The 20,158-nt window shown below is 38.1% G+C and overlaps 1 protein-coding gene across 11 annotated transcripts in view; it reads right to left on the bottom strand.

Moving 5' to 3' along the window:
• The window catches only part of celf6 (CUGBP Elav-like family member 6), a 166,459-nt gene extending 165,548 nt beyond the window's left edge, over positions 1-911 (bottom strand). For 3 of the 11 annotated variants that reach the window (XM_017303999.2, XM_081605409.1, XM_017303992.2), the window contains exon 1: positions 284-909. In XM_017303999.2, the coding sequence (XP_017159488.1) occupies positions 284-533 (250 nt within the window). In that variant the 5' untranslated portion in view covers positions 534-909. Of the gene's footprint in view, positions 1-283 lie in introns of all 11 variants that reach the window. The other 8 variants (XM_017303995.2, XM_017303998.2, XM_017303997.2 and 5 more) reach the window with 6 other exon arrangements.
• Between the last annotated feature and the right edge of the window lie 19,247 nt (positions 912-20,158).

Consider the following 20,158-nt stretch of genomic DNA (forward strand, 5'->3'; position numbering starts at 1 on the left):
GCTGTAGTATTCACGTGGACTCGCTGGACGCCGTAACAATTAACACTCCACTTTCCACTTTCCACGTGTTGTCTGTCCCTCGTGTACATCTACACAGATCATATGTAAGTGGGACAGACAACATATATCTATACACTTTCCTAACCGACTGCTCCACTACTGAGTCCGGGTATTTTTAATTTCTTCTACTGCTGGATCTCTACGTATTTGCACTCTTTCTGTCTCTGATGTGTGCTGCATCTCTCCAAGGAATCGTAAAAGTAAGGAGAGCAAAGCAACCAACCTTTATGCATTCCCGTAAACCTGTCTTTCAGTACAGTGAGTTCATATATCTTTCCGAATTCCTCAAACAGGGGTTTCAGGTCTTTTTCCTCCAGGTTTCTGGGAATCTGCCCGATGAAAAGCTTGATGGCGTCGTGGTCCTTCATTGGAATGGTGTTCTGGCCGATGGTAAGCCCGTTCATCCTGCCGGCGCTGTTCGTGGTGCTGAATCCATTCTCCTGCTGCACTCCGTTTGCAGTGACTGTAGCCATCTTTCCTCAATGGGCCGGCGGGCTACTCTCTCTCTCTCTCTCTCTCTCTCTCTCTCTCTCTCTCTCTCTCTCTCTCTCTCTCTCTATGTAGTCAACTGCACAGTGTCACAGTGCACACCCCCCTCCCTTTCTTTATATCTTCCTCTCTTCCCACTCCTCCTCCGGTTCGTCTCGCTGCTTCTCTTCCTTTTTTTTTTTTTTTTAAATACAGCCTATAAGCCCCGTCGTTTGGAGTTAGTCGTGTTTACTTCATCTTGTGCTTTAAACGTATTTCCATTTTCGGGTCGCCCCAACCCCCTTCCTCTCCCAACCCACACACACAGCTCACAGAGTGCCACTGTGTCCCGTAAGAACAGTTCATAGTTTATGAACAGACCACGCCCCCTCGCTGATTTACATCATGAGTTTGGTCCAGACGAATGGAAGAGGAGGAGGATGCCTGTGCATGGCTCCCAGAAGGCAGCGTCACAATGCAAACATTTGTGCAAAGTCAAATCCGTGGGATATTTAGAGTGTGTCGCAAAAGTAGCACGCCAATTTGTGAATGTTTCCACATTTTGTGACGTAGCAATCCCGAATAGTGTATTTTATTGAGATTATATGTGGAAGGTAAAGGGAGGATTTTTTTTCTTACAATAAAAAAAACTAACATATCTGGTATGAATTTGTATCCAGTCCCATTTACGCTGATACCAATAAGTAAATATCTTTCTTCAGAAGTCATCTAATTTGTTTGACATCCACACAAACAAATTATCCTTCTTATATATATATATATATGTGTGTGTGTGTGTGTGTGTGTGTGTGTGTGTGTGTGTGTGTGTGTGTGTGCGTGAGTGTGTGTGTGTGTGTGTGTGTGTGCATTCTGTGTGTGTGTGTGCATTCTCTTTGAAAAGTTTCAAAAGCAGAGTTAAATACAACAGTTTGAAATTAATTCTGCTGAAACCCTGGAGCTGCTGTTTGTCACTGTCCGTGGTGCTGAAGCCACACTGCTCTTCATAGACCGTGAAATAGATTGTTGGAGCAACAATTTCAACTGTACATGTTTGCTCTGCAGATTCTTCAAACCCTCCATCTGTCTGCCATGCACATTTTTTATTTATTTATTTTTGTCCTTTTTCTCACAAACAATCACACAATGATGCAGTCAGTGCCACTCTTTAGAGCGGGTTTGTTTTTTTATGCAGGGGAGCGCGTGGTCTACTCGTATCTTCTAATCTCCACAGTGCACAGAAAGCTCTAATTAATGCAGATGGGAATGCAACATCAATACCAGACGAGTCTAGCTTATTCTGATAGTAATAAACATGCCTGATATGACTGTCGTTTCTGTGGATCTTCTTATGTATCAATTATTGATTTGTGTGTGGCGAGTTTGCTTTAAAAACGTGAAAACACTGCCTCCTGCAAGTGTCTGGAATACTTAGAAGTGCCCTTTGGAGTGCTTGAGAGATTCTTCCACATCTCAGCAGTGCTGATCTGCACCTGGGCCTGACCTTCAATCTGTATGTGGAATTTGGCATGTGAAAATTATTCTATTTTTTTTTCCTGATATTTTCAGAGAATTATAAATGCTTGCTCACTGAGGTGCATTCACAAATCAGGCCTAACCTCTGCTACGTTTTAAGTAAATGAGTACAAAAAAGATGTAATTAAATAGTAATGATCAGTTTGTTCCACCACCTTTTCTAATTAGAGCAATGAGGCAGCCTCTAAAGGAGATAAATTGATTATCTATCTATCTGTGGGGCAAATTTTCTGGAAAAAAAGAGGAAAGATAATAATCAACCAAATAACGTGCAGATGCTTACACGTGCGAAATTTTGAGTGGATTCATTCCAGTGGCAGGTGTTTCTGAAAATGTTTCTGAAGACCTTATTTGGTCACTTGGCAATAGGGAAGTATGTTTTGATGGATGGCAGGCAGTGAGCTGTATGGGACTTTCACTCCTGATGTTTGTCAGAGAAAACCAGTCTTTTGGGGACAATTGTGTTTGGAGAACAACATTAACATCTGGTACGGGACTTTCTTCATTCGCAATATTTATTTATTTCCTGTTTGTTCACGTCTTTGTTCTCCTCAAAAACATAATGTAGTTGTTTTTTTTTACCCCCGTAATACAACAGGTTTCCCTTGGCAAAACCATCAGGGCCTCAATTTCCCAGAAACACATAGCTAATTTAACTTAAGTGCCAGTTTATTGGCTTTGTGATTTTGATGTTCTGCTTCTGTCTTTTCTCCGGAAAATAGTTTCCCTGCACAGCTGTGCAGACTGTGAACTGCCTAGTAGAAAGAAATGCAGGTACTGCATGATCTGTCTAGTTATGCCCATGTGTATGCAACCTATTTGTGCACACACAGGCAAGCACATCTAATCTAAAATGTTGACAAGGTTCTTCTTCCTGTCTGTGCCAACCTCAGCACCTAGATGAGGTCGCACAGGACACATCTCCTGATTGCGCTTGTTTTCGACAGAAGAGTAGCCAGAATTACTCGAGGCTTTTGTCAAGTGGAGGTACACATACAAATAGAAGCCACATAGATGAGGAAGAAATACCTTAGGAATCTTGAAATCCTGGAAAACATATATCACTCTAATCTTTGTACTATTTCATGATAAAAACTACATCTTCACATTAAAAATCACAGCCCTACCTGAGACAGAGACTGGAGTAAGGTGTGAACATGTTAAATATGTCAAAACAATTTCCAGACTATTGCAAAAAAAAATTATTTACCCCGGGGAATTTACATAGTGGAACTCCAATTTTCCACACCTGAGTGAGTGCCATTTCGGGTTTTATTACCCAAATTTTTCATACCACTGTCAAGGTGACTTGTTGGAATGTCACAGACACACCACTTGAAGCTGCTTCAAAAAATATAGTTCCCTGAAAAAGCCAATCAGTGACATAAGTCATGCATTGTGCAATAACAGTAAGGTGTCATGCACAATTCCTTTGTACTGTCAGTTCATTATCCCATTAAACAAGAAAGATGGAGACTCCAAAGTTCAGCGTTGTCATGCATGAACATTTTTCCCTGTCTGTTTTTCACAACATAAGTCCAAAAGGAGAGCAGGCATTGATATTCACGGCACAGGCAGCTTGAGGTGCGACAGTATTTTTGTGAATCTGTGAGTGTATATGGAAATACTGGAGCTGCCTCAAACCTCAACTGCAGTCTTTGCCTGAGGGAGGGGCACATTTGTTCCCCCCAAGACACTCACACACGCAAAGTCGGTCGCGCACACTCTGGAAGATAAAGAACCACTCACTCAGAAGCCATAATTTTCTCTTAAAAACACAATTTCTCGCCAGTTCATTTGTTTCAGTGCTGCAGGGAAAAGGCAGACGTGATTGCTGAACAACGTTCCGACATTGTTTCGGTTAAATTAAGTTGTGCTCATTTTTATTTTGAAAAGGTAAATTACACGTCTTTCTTTATTCCCTTTATGTTTTGTGCACCATGTGCGCTGCTCTCGTTGTGCTGTGGAACGATAAGCAGGCGCCTTGCTGCATGTTTAAGTTTAGCACTGATGCAAAGTGGGGAATAAATAAGAGAAAAACAAATAAGAGGTCATGGAGACCACAGTGAGTCATCTGCTTTCTGAAAACTAATGAATCCAGCAATCCTCTGTATGGGCCTCCCCTGAGTACTGTCCCACCAGTTTTACTTGCCGCATGTAAATGCAGCATTTTGCTTTTTGTTAGTAGTTGACTCTGAATATTTCCACTGTATATTCAATATGTGTGGGCTGGGAATATGATTTATAGCCAAAACTTTTCAAAAGTTTCACAAGTATATGTATAAAAAATGGATGAATTTCACAAAGTTTTCTTAGATGTTGTGATAAAATGAATTTGCTTTCTTCAAACAGCACAGGCAAATTACATGAAATATGTAACATGTAACAAACATGTACTAACTGTGTAAAATTATTTCACATGTGAAAGGTTTTTGAAATCTTTTTCACCTGTTACTACACAACAAAAAATTGAAAGAAAAAAAAAGCGGAACGTTTTTTTATACTACATTTGTTCCACATGGTGCTTTGCAACATAAAAATATATGAAAAAACTTGTACTTGTACACCCTTTCACTTTTGTATGGTTTTTCCATATTTCTTTTACGTTATTTCATGTCATAATTTTTACATGTGAAACACAGTAAAAAAAAAAAAAAGAAAAGTTTTAGCATTTGCTTCTAATGTGAAACATTGTAAAATGAATTTTACAAATGCAACACTTTCTACACCTTACACAAATTGTTACATAATAAAATTTCCACATCAATCACATGAAAAAAACATCCAAGTGTGAAATCTAGCTCACAGGGTTTTTTTTTTTATTACTGATAAAAATTAAAGTCAAACACAGAAGGCAGCTATAGCACTGTTAATAACAACAATAATATTAAATCAGTTTTGAGAAAAATACATATTGGCACACAAAGTGCAATCCAGGGGCAAAGTAAGACTCCAAATTTGAAGAAATGTTTGCAGCTCATCTTGTGCCATTTACAATGTTTTATCAAAGGTCACTGAAGAAAGATGGTCTGTCCAAAACTCATGCATGGTCCTTTGCACAGTGGAGACAAATGCTGTTTCAAGAAAAAAAGGGCCAGAAGGTTGTGAGTTTGTTTCTGGCTTTCCCCACAGCATAATAAAGCTTCTTGGGGTAAGGCTTGCACAGTGTGTCAGTGTATGAATGTGCTTTTGAGTAAAGATATGTCAATGACAATTATACTGTTAAAGCAAGTTGAGTGGTGGTATGACACACTACAATGTCAGTCCATTTTACGGTTTGATAAGTAATTACATGGGTTTCATATGGGTATCATATGCAGTTGCATGGGTTTGACATGATATTTCTTCATTTTTCTAACATGGTTACTACATCTTAATTCTCCAGAGATTAAAAAAATAGATTATATTGAAGATGAAAAATCTTTAATTCAGCTTAAGAGGAAAATAACTATACATAAATGGAAAGCTGAAGATTTTTTTATAGGTTTTGTGAACCCATGAAATACTGTGCTACAATGTTGTGACTTAATAATGCTGACTTGCTGACATGCTGCATTATTTTGAGTTTGGTGTTCAGGGGTAAATATGAGCACATTTAGCCTTCCCACTCACTCCCCTTCCCTCTGGATGTTGTTGCAATAGTCATGTCCCTTTTCTGCCAACCCAGATTTCTCCTATATGGATTAAAGCTACCTGCGGCTGCCTGGACACGTAATCTGTAACGCAAGTCTGCTCAATTCATTTATAAACTCATACACATCTAATCATGCATCTACTCACTTTTGAACATACATACGTTTTGGATTTTCCTTTACTTCAAATTAAAGACTCAATGTGGATGTTTAAATGTTAGAATGATATTTTAATGCTCGTATTCATTTTGGAACCAAAAATAATGTTTGGGTTCAGTTTCAGTGTCAAAGCATTGCTTAGGTAGAAATGACTTCAGTATGGGCAGAATTAACTAAATTCAGATTCATTTTATCAGCCTATGATGAGAGTTATGGAGTGAGGAGGGGAAAAAACACATAGAAGTTACATTTTGTACACATTTCTTTCTTATTGAACTCACAACATAAGCACATAGCTCTGTAACAATTAAAATTATTACTCAAAACAACTTGCTCAGCAGAACACAGCACTTTCTCTCCTGCATCATTCCATACTGAGAAAAGATTAAAAGTGTTTTTTTACGTAACAGTAAGACAGAAACTGATGGTGATACCACAGAAGCCCACTATGTTTACAGCGACATTCTGCAACTTGTGTGATATCTGTGGCGATAGAATTATTATGGGATGGTCAAGAAAGCAGTGCAGAATAACTTACATGTGAAGCAACAAAACAGTGCAGGTTGCCCTGTGAAAGTTTTCCAAACTTGCCAGGAACTCATGATGTTGGCATCGTCCTGGACGTCATGGAGACCAGTTTCCCAGGTCTACAGGATTTGCTTAAAGGAATTAGAATAAAATCTTTATTTGCAACAAGTTTCTACTGGATACATTCAAGACTTTTTTTCCTATTGTGTGTTGCTTTCTTAGACGTTGGTAAGCCACATATTTACTCTTTATGTTTAAAAAGATAAATCTCCCAGGTCATCTTTCATTAACAACATTTAGAATAAGCTTCTTTCCATTAAGAAATTGTTTTTCTTTTAAAGATAAAGTCAGTAAAGATGCTGAAACCTTTAAGGTGTCAGAAATCTCTGCGCTGACTATTATTACTAAAGTAAAACAAGGATAATGGTCTATCTGCATGCATGTGGAGAACACTGTTATCTCAATGCATTTAACCAAAAAGCCTGAACCAAAATAACCAGTTGTGCTTGTAACCAAGAACTAAATGTCCTTCATTTGTATGAATAGGCACTTAAAGATTCAACATGCCTCTCATTTATGGACTGGGCAAAGACAACATAATGACTAAAGTGTAAAGGTTATTGTTATTTCAGCAGCTTGCAGGGAGAGAAGATTTAAGAGCTGTAGTCAAAAGTGTCTTTAATACAAACACCCCTTTGAGCTTGTCATTACCAACAGTACCATCAGCAAAATGTCAGCAGTGTATGAAAACATTAAGAGTGATATTGCCATTTCAATTTGCAGTAGCACACACTGGCAGATGTTTTGGATATAATAATTTAAGGCAAGCTAAAATGTTGAAGTATCACAGTTCTGGGATTTTAAATCAGGCTTTTAGACAGAACCATTCACATTATTGTTTTATCACTTATATGTTCATAATCATCATGGCACAATAAAAGAAATCTTACTGTACAGCTTGACTGAAATATTAGCTTGGTGAAACACCAATGAAAGAATTAAAAAGGAAGTAAAAGAAAAGCATGTCTCTCTTGGCAGCGGCATTTCTCAGCTCAGTGGAAGACCTGTACCGCAACTAGATGTACATAAATTTGTCTCAGTGACATTGGTGCAGAATTACTAACAACTTGCAGATTCACACCGCATACCGAACCAACAAAGTCACAAGGACAACTGGACTTAATCCAAAGCAGAATGCAAAAGACATAAAAGAGAAAGGAATATCAATTTATCAGCATTAATGAACCACAGCCAAAGAAGAGCAACCATTAAGAAACTTCAGCATAATCAACAGAAACAAGGATGAGATGAAAAGGTTGGGGTGCTTTGTTATTACTGTAAATAGGTAATTATGACATGAACAATTACATATTTTATCAAGAAATTACAACATTCACTAACCAATGTTTTGATAGAAATTATATTTCTACATGGTTAATAGTTGGTGCAGTAGAGTGATACAAAACCAACAGTCAAGACATGCATGCTGTTGATTCTCTTGTAGCAGAATGATTAATTGCATGAGGCGTGTCCAAAATGATAAACATTGCAGTTTTCAGTCTGAGATTATTGATTTTGTGAATAATAAGCAGCTGTCAAAAGGGTGGTCTTTTTTTATTTATTTAAAAATTATGGTTTTTATATATTCCTTAGAAAAATCAGGTTGAGGCTTATTTTTAGAAGAAACGAATGCCATGAATAAAAGCTAATTGAAAAGTGGAAAAATGAGCACATAAGTAAAAAGGATCTGAAATGCTTGTCGAAAACAAACAAACAAAATAAACCTACTAGTCCATTGGATCCTAGACAAGCCAAAGTAACAAAAAGCTTTGACAGTGATCAGCACCAGGGTGATTGAAGATGTCTACAGTTATCCGTCTATGTGAAGCCAAAATATTGGCAAGAAGCCCCTGCAAAGTCCCATCGGTGAAAAAAAGACTGGAGCCGAAGAGGTTACAAGGACACATTGACATTTTATGTACTGATGGAAACAAGATTTTACTTTTTGGATGTCGGGGTTGCAGAAAGTTAAGCCGATTGACAACTGCAGGATTTATGCCAAGGTGCACTGTGAGGCAACGATGCAAACTATGAGGATGTTCCTCATTATAGAGGGTCTGTTTTGTATTGCATAGTCAGGATTATCAATCGGTTTTAATATATAACAAAGAGCTTAAAAGCAATACATGAAATGTAGAGGAATTGTGGAACGCAGTTCAGTTGTTAAATATTTGCAACAGATGTGAAACTGTTCCCAGAAACAGCAACAAGGCAACTAAATATTAATACAGAAAAATCACAGTAAAGATAAATCTTGAAGCATTTTTTTATTTTATGAAAAGTTTATAAAGAAATTAAGTCAGTCTTTGTTCGCTTGCTACAGAATTATTGTAAATTTGACACTATTTGTATCTTCTTTTTTTTTTAATGAAGAAGCTCAAAGCATTTGAATGTACACCTGTAAAACCATTATAATGATTTTGAGCTTCACTTTTTTTTTCTTCTTGTACACACACTGGTAGTGAACACAACTCTATATCAGAAAATAACTACATCATTTGAGTCTCAATGTTTGTTTTACATGTGTTTTTCATATTTGGTGCCTCTGACAGCCTCTACCTTTCTGTCTCTCTTGATGGTCATCTTGAGTGTCCTTGAGCTTATTTGGTGTCCCATTGCAGCCATTTCCTGTCTTTTTGTGGTCATTTTGTGTCTTTTGAAGTCTCTTCATAGTCATTATTCATCTCTTTAGTGTCTTTGTACCTGTCTTTGCTTGCCTTTTCGAGTACTCCTGCTGTCATTTTGTATCTATCGTGTGTATTTTACGTGCCTCTGTGACCTTTATGGATCTTGGTACGTGTGCACACGCTATGCCCAGCCAACTTCCTGACCCTGCATTTGTCCCAGTACATCCAGTACATCTGTCCACCTTCCCCACCATTCTGCACTTTTGTGTGCGCAAAGAAAATTGTACGCCCCCACACACAAAAACAAGTTGACCCCATATTCAAATGAGTCAGATGAGGACATGTTGGACCCAGAAGTTGTGCAGGTCAACAGACAGATTGCACCGGAGATTGGGCGGCATTCATTTATAGGCAGGCTCCATTCCAGTCCTTGAAGCAACAGTCTGCACTATGTTTTCATCAAATGTGACACGCAGCTTGACAGGGTAGCTAGACTTGCTCCAGCCCCTGCTTACAAATCGAATTTTGTTCATCCTACATGCAGCAGGGCGGGTTTAGCCAGGGAGGGGAGCTGGGTTTGTTTCTGCTGCATGCCTTTTTGACAGCTTGAGGTGGGATGGGGGCCCCTCGGCAGCATCAGAAACACACATTGTTAATGGGCGTCTTTATGGCACCACAGAGTTGTCATCACAGTCTATTTTTATTTTGGCAGCAGCCTCACAGGATCAACGGTGTGGCATTTAGAAGCTCGCGCCGCTGACTCACACGCGGCGTTACTTTGCAGAGCCTACACAACAAGTTCACAAGCTGTTCTGTCGCACATGTTGCCTGGCATCCTGTTCTTTTGGAGAGACCGAACAAAAGTAACAAGCTATTTTTTTCATTAGCTCTAGGATGTTGTTGTGGAGGTTGTTTGATTTCAGAATTGCTGCCTTTTGAGCTTTGGCTGAACACATCAGAACTCCATCTTTTCCTTTAAATTTTTTACATCCTTGGTGGTTTTGTTTTTGTATTTGAGATAAGAGGTAGGAAGCATTTGGAGAAGCTACATTTGATGGAAACCGGCATCCTTCATTTAGGATTTTCAAATATGAATTTGGTGTTAGTGATAAAAATAGAGGTACACTTAGAACATAACCTTGCTCCGTTGTTTGATCCTTTTCCATTTTACCACTGTGGTCCACATCTTGAAGTACATGTCTGGGAATGTGCATCTCGGAAGAATTCAGCCTGTGTATGAGATGCAATAGAAGGCCTTCTCTTGTAAGATATCTGAGGACCTCAGGGGCTCAATATTTCATTGTTGTTTTCTACTTATTTTCTAAGAATGTTCCATTCCCAGTAGTGTGTTTCCACCCTATATAAAGATGTTTATTGTGCAGGAAGGACTGGGTATGTTTGTTTTCCCATCCAAAGGATGTGTTTTGTGTCTCCAAACTCTCAAAGCTGTACACTGAGTACAACTATGGAACCAGGTAGGAAATGTTTCAGGTCATAAACTTTTTGCTGGTATTTTCTGTATTTCGCTTTGTAAAACAGTTTTCTCAGCTTTCTATTACTGTCTAATCCCAATGAATGGTACAAAACACTTCATCACTGTTGCCTGTTGTGCTTCAGTGACTATTTTCTTTGAAGTTAACATGAGCACAGAATACATAGCATTTAATATATGTTTTTGTTTTTAGAAAATACCATTTAGTTGTTACAGAAGTTGGAAAATGTGCTGAAAGAACAAATCACGGACTCTACAAAGAAATTGCCAAAGTCACGTGGATGATATTGTTAATAATTTTAAAAAAATCATAATTTAAACTATCATCATTTAGTTGTACACAATAGTGCAGTATTGGGGAATTGGGGAATTTCTTTCTTTGAAAGTTTTATTAAACAACCACTACAAATTAATCTTCAGCAAAAAATACATTAAAAATTGCAGCTATGTAAAATTTAGTTGTCAGTGGATACCATTTTATTATTAATTGCTTATATGCATAAACAGCATATAATTATAGCTATTATGTTTATAGACACACTTGAACTACCTGTTTTTCTGTTGATATTCACTTTTGTCGTACTTGAGCTCATTTATAAAATGTATTACCATATTAAGCACAAAATAGCAAAATTTGGAACACACTTTGTGTGTTTTGGTACTTGCAAGTTCATTAATTGCAGTCTATGACATATGAAAAGCAAATTGAAGACCCTCTCTTTGTGCCCTGAAGTAGTCATAGTAGTCGGAATTTTACTGCAAAAAAAAAAAAGAAAGAAAAACAAATGAGAACGGTATGTCATGGTGGTAGTTTGCTTAGAAAAAGAAAATGTCTTAGATATCTGACATAGCTTACTGTAAAGGCATTAAGTAAAAGCGTCAGGCTCTGAGCCTCATCAGATCCATTGTTCTGCTCTGATGGATCATTTGCAACAATCCAGAGATAAATCTGCGTTCTATTTTTGGGCTCTGACAGCCTCTACCTGTATGCAGCCGCCTACTAGCCCCCACCCAGACAGTGACTGGCCTAATGTCTGGTCGCAGTGGCTTCCTTGAAGCACTCCTGCAAGTTAATAAATTCTGGGCCATCTGTTTCCATACAGCCCCTTTCCATTACCAAGTCTCCCCCCACCCCTAACCCTCTCCTTGGACATCTATCTAATTAACTTTCCTCTCTGCCTCTCTTTGTGCCCACTTCCAAAATGGAGAAGGAGACGCTGTGAGAGGGGAGACAGGGAGTGAAAGAGGGAAAAGGTAAATTTGTTCAACCTGATGTTTTGAGGCAAAGTAAACAGTATGGTAACCTAGTTAGCTCCAGTGCTTTTTCGTGCGATTTAGCAATGATGTTATTAATAACTAGGAGTCTGAAGGGTACTTAGCCATGCAATAAAGAGACGGGGCACTGAGCGCCACCGTTCTGCTTTTGCTTTGGAGAGGCACACTAATTGCCGGTCTGGGAATCTAATGAAAACCTTCCAAACAAATAACAAGCAGGCAATGAACAGCATATAGAGTAGAACAAAGTGAGGAGGACAATGCTCATCAGATAATTTACTAAATGTAATAAGCACAGCCAGTTGCTTCTAAAGCTGTTTCAGAAAAACTAAGACAACAACAATTAAAACTCATAAGAAGTAATGTTAAAATATGTCACCTGTGTTTTAAGAAATAATGTTATAAATGACTACAAATGTTTACATTATAATGTTTGCGAAAATCAAAGAATCCAAATAGCCTCTTGGCTACATTATCGGAAGATTTTAATCGGACCCAGAAGGACATGAAATGTTCACATTTTGACCGAGAATGAGTTTTTACCAAATCCAACTTCATTTTATTTGTGAAGCACATTTACAAAACCTGCTTTTAACCAAAGACCCGAACAATACTAAAGAGAGAAGTTTAAAGGAGACTTTAAACAGCAAGAGAAAAAGTAATTTCTCCACTCAGCCTCCATCTAGATTTTTGTACATCCAACAAAAGATGGTCAGCTGATCCAAGAATCCACTCTAGAAAGTCACAGAGATGTTTTACGCTTGGCTTCCATATTTTCACTTAAATTGTTACAGAAACTAAATAGATATGAGTCCCACGACATAACAGACTGTTTTAAACTAAAACCATTATCTCTGAAATAATCAAGTTCCCAGAGTGCATCTGTAATTTAGGCTTTAGATTGTAATGCTTTGTCTTCACGGAACAGCTGGACTTACACCGAGATGAAATTACACACAGGTGGAAGCTTTTTTTTACTACTTAAATAGCTTCTGAAGGAAACTGGATTTTATGTAAGGATGGAAGACAAGAAGAGGCTGAATACAGATGCACATTACACCTTTCACACTTTTATTTGAAGACATTTGGAAAGCCACGTGTCATCTATACTTTACCTTCACTGTTATGCAGAACTTTGTGTTTATTCTATACATTCCCAACAAAATACACTGAAGTTTGTGGCTGGAACACGACAGCCACAAACAAGGAAATGTTTAGAAAAACACAACTTTCTGCAAGGCTCTGTCAAATGCAATGCCACACACACAAACAGTAAATCTTGTAGATAAAACAGATGACCAACAGACTACAACCCTTTGCAAAAGATTAGCAATCCCCTCCTCTGAGTAAATTCAAGTTATGTGTCTACATTAAGCTGTAATGATCCTGGACAGAATGTTTCCCCCTTTTATTGCAAGGCTATTGCTAATTTATGGAAATCATGACGACAGGCTTTAGGAGTTAAGATTCCAGCTGCTCCACAGACCCATCATAAGTCCAGCTGGTAATTTTCATGTTTCTACCTGAGCTGAGCATTTTTATGTTGTTCTTAATAGGAGGTGCCAGCTGTCTCGACCCAAGGCCTACAATAAACCACAATGAGGACGAATGGAAACAAGACTGATTACTGGAAATACAGGATTTTTACTCAGATCCCACAATATGTCTGACACATGATTTAGGCATTTCTCATTTGCATGAATCCAAGGATTATTACATTGTTCCAACCGGTGGGGCTGCAATGGGAATTGACAGCATTGGTTGCAGGCATTAATAGTAAGTTACTGCTTGTCATTTGCCAGCTCTTTCCTGCCATAATTCTTGTGTGCATGGACATTTTACTCTAGCCCAGAGCAAATTCTGCGTGGTTCTAAAAGCGAACAGGGAACTTCTATCAGAATCGAGTAAAACTCTTTTATTTCCCTTCTTGCATGTTTTGGTGGGCTCAGCAAGAAGCACGGGGATGATCACATCAGCCAAATAGACCCTGCCTGTGAACAAAGACTGAATCAGAGTGATTGGGACTGTTTACACCTCTGAAGAGCTCATCCAGAAGGGCATGTCCCTCATTACGGCTGTTTGGAAGGAGTTCGCATTTTGCCAGCACGCTCTCCTCAGCATCCTCCACCTACAGCAGGCTGGATAGGGAGAGAGAAAAGTCTCTGACATGACCTCCAGTGAAGTAAGCATGTCAGGAACCGCTGGAGATGGAGGGTGGAACCAATACTAGAGAGAGAGAAACACACGCCTCGCAATCAGCCATGAAATGCAACCTGGCACCAATTGGACTGGGCCTGCAGGGAGCCTTAGCAGACCTGAGCCTTCAGAACAACAGGGGAGGGGGGCGGGGTTGAGCGGGTTGTTGGGTCCGAGGTCATTCTACCTCACAGGGTGTTTTATTAATGTAATTAAACACAGGCAAGCTCTCTGGTTCTGCATTATGGCTGACCTCCACAGCAGAGAGAAGAAGGGAGAGATCAACAGGGGGAGGAGAGAGAGAGAGAGAGAGAGAGAGAGAGAGAGAGAGAAAAGGTGGAACTCTGCAGTGGGAGAGAGGGAGGGAGAACAAGGACATGAGATTGGCAGGATAAGGCAAGATGAAACTAGAGAGGACAGAGCTAAGCAAGGGGGATAAAAAGAGATAGTTGCAGGATGAAGCATTAGAGGGAAGGGATGATGTGATGATGGTCACAGAACTATTTAATCGGACAAGGCAGTCTTACCCTGGTCAGAGCATTTGACAGAAAGGGGAAGACCTGGTGTCAAATCCAAAATGTCTCAAAAATCATGTTGAAAAAGTTATCTGTGTTATAAGGTAAGAATAAACTCTGTCCTAGATTTAGCAACAAAAAAAAAAAACTAAAAAAAAACTAAAAATGCCAAAGTTCAAGCTCTGGCAGAAAGTTTTCTTCACTCATTAGAGAGGTAGCTGACTTGGAAAATGTTTTAAGCCCCATTTAGCTAAAGCAACTTAACCAACCGGCCACTTCATTAAGAGAAAGCAGGAGATGTTGTCACCCAAGATCAATATGTCGCAATGGTATAAATGTCACTGCAAATTGGACAAATGAGTCCTAGAATAATATTTGGTTTTCATTATATCCTTGGATCATATTAAAACACAGCTATAGAGACACAATCTGCCAGGTTACTCATCAATGTGAGAACCTCTCAGGTTAATTGTTTGGCATTTACACTCTGGACCGAAAAAAAAAAAAAATTCTGAATCAGAATAGAAACTCTAAACACCATCAACAATTTCTAGTTTTATACGGATCTGATGCTACATAAATGTCTTGTGGGAAGACAAAACTCCATGGGTTCTTTCTCTGAATCTGCAAACACAAACCACACAGAAGGACTAGCAGAGGAAACAGAGTTTGGAAGAAAACCAAAATCTTTTTGTGTCAGATTTCCTTCACGCTTTAAAACATGAATAGTTGTCACTTATTCTCCCATGGTTGCCTTGATCTACTAAACATCCAGTGTTACATTTGCCTCCTGTTCATCTCCTAGTTTCAAACTGTGCTGTATTCCTTGACAAAAAAAAATGCCTTGCAAAACCCACAATCATCATGTGATAAAACATCAAATTGCTCACAAATGTGAGTTGAAAGGAAAAGCACACAAAGTTTCATTTTTTTTCTTGTGCAAATCAAAATCCTCCACCCCCCCCCAAATACTTTGATGCCCCTAAAATGAATGTAATGCAACCAATTGTCTAAAATTAACAAACACCATTATGTGTTGCAGGGGAACACAGAAGACAGGTCAAAGATACAATTGTGGATATAAATTATGGTTCAGTTACGAAACAAATTTCAAGCAATTGATATTTCACAGAGCTTAGTTCACTCATTCAATAAAGGAAAGTGTTTAGCATAAATGCAAAAATAACACGGCTGTCCACCTAAACAGACCAGCCAGGCAAGTGCAGTATTATTGTCATGATGTATAGTGGTGAAGTTGGACCCAAATGCAGAAGGACAGAGGCAGGAAGTAGATGAAGAATGTTTAATAAGAAACAATTAACAAAACTTACAAAAACCACAAGGATCCAGAGCAAACCAAAAACGGGAATACAGGGAAAAATGACAGCAGAGAATCAATGGTGAAATAACAGGAGGAACAAGCAAAGAGTAGCAGAAGTGTTTAAGTACTGGGAGAGTGAATAGGGAACAATAGACCTGGGCTGACTGGTTAACTGATCGTAGGGGTGACAGGAGAAAGTAGAAATCAGGCTGAGGAGGAGAGAGACAGAAGGTGCCACCTTGGGCGAGAGAGAGCACACAACAGGGAAATGAATCTAAGATTAAAAATGACTAGACCTAAGAGACATAATTAAACTAGAGTAACAAAGAATAACTAGACACAAGAAATAAACATTGCAAACTAGAATCACTAAGGAAGGACAACTAAAATAAACAGAAACAAGACTGATCTAATCAAAGAAAGAGAGGAAGACGACAATAAACAAACCTCAAAAAAACGCAACGTCTCCAATAATTTTTCAGAAAAACAACAAAAAGACCCAACAAAGAGACGAAAAACATCCAATAAGAAAGGATGTTTTTCGTAATTATTCTGTGTGCTTCTATGGAATATATATTTACAGAATGTCTACAACAGAATGGCACCAAACATATATGGTTTTTAAATGTTTGTTGTTGTTTTTTGCTACAGTCTATGTCCTCTGTGTTTTTGAGTGGGTTACCCATCTTTCTTTTCCATATTTATGGAGCTGGCATACAGTATGTCTACAAAATGTCATTTTATTCTTTTTATAATTATTAGATGATTCATTTAGTTAAGCTTTATGTAATTTTCAAAATAAAACACTGAATTCAGAACATTATCTTTTTAAATATTTCTTATTTTGAAGCTGTTGACAAATTTTATTTTGTATCAGTAGAGCCAAAAGTGGCTCTTATACCTGAGAAGATTGCCGACCCCTCGACTACCAGCTGCAACTGCAGCAAAATGTAGTTTTACAAAGTATTGACTCAACATGCACTTCAAACGTGCCAGATTTTTGTCTGCAAAAAAAAAACAAAAAAAAAACCAGAAGGTCTAGTGAGAATTATAATTGTAACATTTTACAATTTAGAAATACTTTTGCGATGAACTGTTTCTAAGCAAAGGGTATGTGTCTATGTTTAGCTGTAACGTGTGACAACTTGCCCCAAACTGCATGTGTACTGTGCTGACCTCATTTTCAGTGGGCACTGACGAGACCAGAGCTAATTTATTAGATGACTATTACTTCCATTACTCAAGGCAAAGCGAACATTTTTACAACTTAAATGAGACATTTTTTAAATTAGCTCTTGTGTTTCTTTTGTTTACTTTGCATTTACACAGAATTATTTACAACTCACCTTTAATACTAACTGTGACATTTCTGAATTTTACTTTTGGCAATTGCTAAAAAAAAATCCATCAACAACAGCACCCGTGCAATAGCCCAACATAGTCATGTCAGTCAAGCAAGGATTTGTCACTTATAGTTGAAGGAGAGTGGTTGTGATGGTGGAGATAATGGTGAGGGGGATGAGGTGATTGGCATTCCAGAGCTACAACATGCAAAAATTATAAACCATACAGTTAAGCCATAAAATGGTAGTGCTTTAAATATTTTTGATAAATCTGGATCACTGTGGAACTTCAGTGCTGTTTTATTATGGTTTATCATGCATCCAATGTTTCACATTTGTTAAATAACAATGAGCTAAAGAGTTGCTAAGGACAAGAGGCTGTACGAATATATGCAGGGCAGGTATTTTGTAATAGGACCAGAATTTGTAAAAGTAGCAAAATCAGTCATGGATGTTTTAAAAGTGTCTAATGTAGAATTGATTCATTTAGATATTTGTTTGTGAATGAATGAAGCAGCAGTGATTAAAACTTCACTGGACCAAGAAAGGAAGCAAAGAAGCATAATAGTTGCAATTGTATTTGTAGACCCATTTATTCTGGGGTGCAACATTCATTTCACCCCAGAGTACATTTCTTTTATCTTTTTTTTCTCTTGGTTGTGTCATTAAAAGGTAGGAATATTGAGAGTTAATCAATATTGTAATGATCACTTTGAGAAGTTTCTGTTTTTTCCATAAACATTCTAGTGAGGAATAAAATTAGTCATATACTCCTCTCTTGTTGTTTGTCCCTGATTTGTCTCAGTACAAAATGTCCTTTCTTGTGGAAAAGCTTTTTGGCTGCTCAAAATGAAGTGACAAAAAGCTATCTGCCTAATACCACTGAAAAACAAAAAGTCTAAGTGGTCTTAATCATTACAAAGTGATGTTTAGAACTCGATTTAAACTGTGACCTCCCATTGCTTTTAGTTGCTATGTCACCCAATATTATCATTATTTTCTCAGTCTTGTTTAGGCCAAAAATGTATGGTTTTTGATATACAAAGCCAAACATAAAGAAAAAAATATGTTTGTTTCCATATCTAATGTTCACAAAATCAGCTACATATATGTATAAACTAAAATATGTGATGGATTCTACAATCAGTCAGGCCTTTTCAGAGAGCTGCAATAAAAGAGCATTTGTGAAAATTTGCCACTTCATGTGACAGCTCCAAGCACCAACCGTCAAAACCCATTCCTCATCTCTGGCCTGCATTAGGCGCCTTGTCACAGTAATTATATTTCTTTGCACTAATCGATGACTTATAATGCAAACAAGGGCTGTCGGAGAATGTATAAAACTGTGGCAGCGATAATAGCATAGGCAATAAGCAAACGAATGCAAACAGACAAATGGGAGAGTATTACATGTGATTGATGACAGCAGCAGACGGCATTACAAACACATTGAGCATTAGATAAGAGGCTTGGATGTGTGTATTTGACAAGCTATTTTAACTGAGTAAATAAAAGATATTTTCAACAGAGAAGAAATTAGGAATTCTATTTACGAGTGAGAGTGTGAACGTTTTTGCATTCAGCCAGCGTTCACCATAGGGGATAGAATCTCTGCTTTGAGAAAAAATTGCACCATCTAAACAAAGCAGGAGAGAAACTTTGCAAATCACATCAGAACCAAATTACTATCCGATAATGCTTATTTTAGTTCGCAAAAAGACATAATCCCATTCATCTCTACATTTGCCGATTGTCATTATAGTTAACGCAGCAAAATATCAATAAAGATACACAGAATGTCAATGGCGAGACACAGAGTTATAGTATTATTGATATGAATGCCCATTCGTCCTTTGCCCTCCAAGTTCAGAATTGCTTAATGGGGTGTGTCCATTTATTCTGAGGTAAATATTTACAACTGCTATATAATGGCTATGTGCATGTCATTTGAATGTGTCTTGTCCTCAGATGTAATGAACTGAGAAACGCATGCGGTTAATGATGCAAGCACAAAGTCTGTCCGTGTATGCAATTAGTGATGCTACATAGTACTGTAATTGTCTCCTTTGACACTGTTTGTCTTCTTTTTTTTTCAGAAGTGTCCTACTGAGATGAAGAGCATATGCCTCCTAGAGCTTTAGAGGAACAAAGCATTATACGTGGCCTGACCCCACAATGTCAAAAGACACATCCCATGGTCATGGAAGAGACAGTCTGTTGAAGAAGGTTTACATCTTTGGTACGGATTGAGGCCTGGAAGGGTATCAAAGAGAGCAATTAAGCTGTTTTTACATGTAATAAACACATAAACACATACCAACCGTTTTTCCACCTCTGCTTTAAGGTTATGGGGTATAAAGCAACAAAACATCTCAAAATGAACCCTTTCTGGGAGACGACATTGTTCCGAACAATTTAGCAAATGTCAAAATGCTAAAAAAAACTGATGTTCCCTCATAAAGCTACTAGTAACCTGATTAAAGAAAGAAGAAATCGACTCAGGTATTTTACATCAGATTTCTAAGGTGAAGCAAATATCTGGAACTCATCGAAGTCCTTGTGATTTTTTTTTTGTCCCCTGTCCTTAGCTTGTGACCAACCAAGCCTCATGTGACTGTCACTTCAACTGTATCTTTGGAGGGATTTCAGCTTAACATCCGAGCCCACTACAATGTTTCAAACTCAAAGTTGTGTAGCTGTACACCACTTACTGCAAGCCATTGTTTCTTCTGTTGATCTGATCAATATCCTTTGATGCGACTCTTCCCAAATGTGCAAACAGGCTTTCAAACGACTCCCTCTGGAGTGCTAGGCAGACCTAGAAGCTGTTGTTGTGCTTGAACAAGACTAAGCTTTCAAAACTCTGAGACTATCGCTAATCTCAACCCTCTTTATCTGTTGCTTGCCTCTTCCTCCTCATCACCAAAGCCAAAGCTGTTTTTGTTAATA

Source organism: Poecilia reticulata, chromosome 3 (assembly GCF_904066995.2).
Source record: "Poecilia reticulata chromosome 3, P_reticulata-male-v2, whole genome shotgun sequence".
Classification (NCBI taxonomy): Eukaryota; Metazoa; Chordata; class Actinopteri; order Cyprinodontiformes; family Poeciliidae; genus Poecilia; species Poecilia reticulata.